Here is a 3532-nt window from a genome sequence, read left to right as displayed (position 1 = left end):
GCATTCTGAATCTTAATTGAGCGCACGTAAAACCAATGCCTTCCAATCCTGAATCTAATTTAAAGTGGAAGACCTTTGTTTTTTTCTTTCCTTTCTTACCCCTCCAAGAAATTATTATGTAAAATCTAAACTCTGCGTTTGAGCTGTGACACGTTTGGCACAACATGCTGGACAGAGCAACACTGAAGATTACTGTGGAAACCGACATGAGTGTTGGCCGCTGATCATTATCCCACGCTGCCCTCTCTGTGAGGCAGAAATATGGGTCATAGTAGGTGCTAAGAAGCCCCCTTCCCCCAGGCCTTGATGTGGCCTCCTCCTCATAATCCAAATCCCTGAAGAAAAGGGAATGTTGAAGCATATCTGCTGAGAAGCCACCCAACCTCTTAAATCCAGTTTACACCTCATTATGGGAATGTTGTTTTTTTAGTACTCACTTTGGTTCCACCCACACTAATGATACGGTAGACATTGCGGTTGGCATCATAGAAGAAGGACACAGTGACGGCGTGCTTGCTCGCAGGTATCCAGTTCCTCTTGGTGGTGGGATCGATCTGGAAAACATGGGCGCGAGTGCTGAATATCGGCTGCTCCCTGGAGAGAGAACGACAAAAAGGATCCTAAAAAACAGGAAGCTTTGCTAACCCTTGGGAAAAGCTTAGAAAAATAAAATGAAACCCACAGAATGCTGTGTTGGTAAGAAAAGTTATACAGTTAGAGAGAGCAGGGAGCTCAGGATATCCGAGCTCATTTAATCAGCTGATTTTTTCCCATTTTGTTGGAGTTATTATGATTTATGTTGTTTTTATCAATGTTACTCTCATCATTGGAAATAGTGTTTGAAGGCCATAAGACGGTCAAATGTTTTGCAAGAATGCTTTCCTGTTTTTCATTTGAGAAGCACATAAGTGAAAAGTTCATAACCCCGACACCTTGTGTAAAGCGTATACTTCAACCAGGCAATTTCCCTATCTTAAAAGTTCATGCTATGTCTAAGAGATCGAAACTAACGCCTGCTGTTGTAATGTATTGACTGCTCAATAAAAAGCCTGGCAAGTGTTGAGCCAAGCAGAGATGCAGAGATTGATACTCTGTCTCCCCTTTGCAAAGCATTTCAGGAAAAATCTTAAACTGTCTTTGTTTCATTTTTTATAGGTTAAAGTTGGGGAAACTTAACCACCCTAACACATTTACTGCTTTTATTTTCAGCTTAAAAAGGTAAAGAAGATGAACATCACTTTTACCATGATTGATAATCTCTGGGGTTTATCAATTCATGGCATTTGTTCCTTATTTTTATTTGTAAACTCAAAACAAAAAGGACTTTTTTGGTCAAGAAAATTGAAAAAGTCATAAAAGCAGCAGCGTTAAAGATGTTCTTCATGCATCTTTGTTGAGTTTAAATGTAAAATTACTCAAACCAGGACACTTCTGTATAGCACAGTTTGAGTGATTGGGCGTCTCCCAGCAGAACTAGATTATTTCTGCCTGTCAGTGTGCATTTATAGCTGATCCTATTAGTGACAGCATTATCCAAAAACCTTGTCAGGGAATGTTATTCAGTAGATTAGTCATCGTACACTCAGAAGTTCCTAGTTTGATTCCTGCTTCATTCTGTCGTATATCAATGTAATCTCATTACAATCAGAACTTTTCTAGACAGACTTTTTTTTATTAAAACAACATAAATCGCAGCACAGGATACATTTACACTGTTATGGCTAATTTATACTTCTAACGCATAGCCTCTGCAACCGTCAAATCTGTCTCTGTGCACGACCACGACCCCAGCGCAGAGGTTCTGCATCCATCATCGCGTACCTCAAAAAAATCCTGACTACACATCCGATGGTCGCAAACCCGTGCAGACCTCAAGCGGAAGTGCGCAGACAAAAAGCAGCTGTGATCGGTCCTTGGTGTGCCTTTCCAGCTGTCTGTGTGGTCGTCCTTCTCGATTCGCTGCCAGGGCGCGCCATTTTTAAAAAGCGAGGAGTAATAACACCAATGGAAAACTACGACGAAAGGTTGATCAAGGAGGTTCGGAAGTACAACCACTCTTATGATGCCGATGTTGCAGAAGCATACCAGCAAAACTGGTTCGCGACCAGACCCGAGCGACATTTGATGTGTGCGGTTGCAGAAGTATAATCCGGCCTTTAAATTACCGACCTAAAAGCCATCCTCCTCTCACCCCCTCACACTCATTCACATTCACCCACATTGGATGAATTCGTTCATCCACAAATTACCTTTTGCAGAGTAAACATTTGACAACTTCCTATCTGTTTTATGTTTTCTGGCTTTATTATCAGTTTCAACATTCATTTAACTTTTTAAAGTTAAAAATGCTGAATAAATGTTTTGAAGAAATGAATACCAAGTGACAATCTACTTTTGGCTTTAAAAATAAACCTTTTACCGAGTACAATGATTAAATTAACTAAATTCTCGTAATATTACAACTAGTGTTGCGCCAATGCCATTTTTTGGCCCCGATACCGAAACCCGATACCTGGCTGTGCAGTATTGGTGATACGGATACCATAATAATGTAAAATTATTGCCATCATGGCTTTGTCAAGCTGCTGCCTACCTTTGTGAAGCAGGAAAAAATCTAATACAAAGTGAATCCAGTAGAACTTTTTATTGCCTACCAGGAATGGGGTACAATAGTTGAATAAACTTATGGCTCTCAAAATGGTATCGGTGCCCTATTTGTTGGTACTCGCCGATACCGATACCACCATTTTACGGCAGTATCGGGGCCCCGTCCGATACTGGTATCGGTATAACACTAATTACAACTTTATTCTCGTAAAATTACGACTTATTTTCTCTTCTAGACATAGCTATGGGCTCAACTTTTACTGTGAGAAAGTATATGTGATCTCTTTCATCCTAGACAAAGGCAGCCAGGAAGCTAGATTGCTGTTAGCTTTTCTAGCATAGGAAGAGCTTATGGATAGGTGCTTCTATGTTCCTCAGCTCAACCAAATTTTAATTTAATTTTATGCCCTTTATTTCTGTCAATTCTATCTATATTGTTCCAATCAACAGTCCAGATAATCAGATCATTCACTCAACTATTATAAACTCATTGCAGCTTGGGCAGTGCTTTTTAGTCTCATATTGGTATTCATTGAGATTTTTTTTAAGTAATATAATAAATTTGTATTAATTATTATTTATTATTTCAGTTGTTTGCAATTATTAACCCAGGAGATTGCGATTATTTCAATTGTCGCACGGAGCTACAGCTCACAATGTACTACAAAACCGGGTGGTTTTATCGAACAGTCTGAGTTCACAACTGTATGATGTATGATGACATTTTTGTAATATTAAAACTTTATTCTCGTAAAATTAAAACTTAATTCTCGTAATATTACGACTTTATTCTTGTAATTTAACGACTTTATTCTCGTAATTTTACGACTTTATTCACGTAATTTTATGACTTTATTCACGTAATTTTACGTCTTTATTCTTGTCATTTTATGACTTTATTCTCGTAATTTTACGACTTTATTAA

The 3532-nt window shown here is 38.5% G+C and overlaps 1 protein-coding gene across 1 annotated transcript in view; it reads right to left on the bottom strand.

Moving 5' to 3' along the window:
* Positions 1–3532, bottom strand: part of LOC107096454 (homer protein homolog 3-like) — a 34800-nt gene that overhangs the window by 21246 nt on the left and 10022 nt on the right. Inside the window, exon 3 of the mRNA XM_015393116.1 lies at positions 438–594. Coding sequence (XP_015248602.1) covers positions 438–594 — 157 coding nt within the window. The remainder of the gene's footprint in view (positions 1–437; positions 595–3532) is intronic.

Source organism: Cyprinodon variegatus, unplaced genomic scaffold, assembly GCF_000732505.1.
Source record: "Cyprinodon variegatus isolate N-32 unplaced genomic scaffold, C_variegatus-1.0 Scaffold625, whole genome shotgun sequence".
NCBI classification, from domain to species: domain Eukaryota; kingdom Metazoa; phylum Chordata; class Actinopteri; order Cyprinodontiformes; family Cyprinodontidae; genus Cyprinodon; species Cyprinodon variegatus.
The sequence above is the reverse complement of the archived record's forward strand: the minus strand, read 5'-3'. Positions and strand labels throughout refer to the sequence as shown.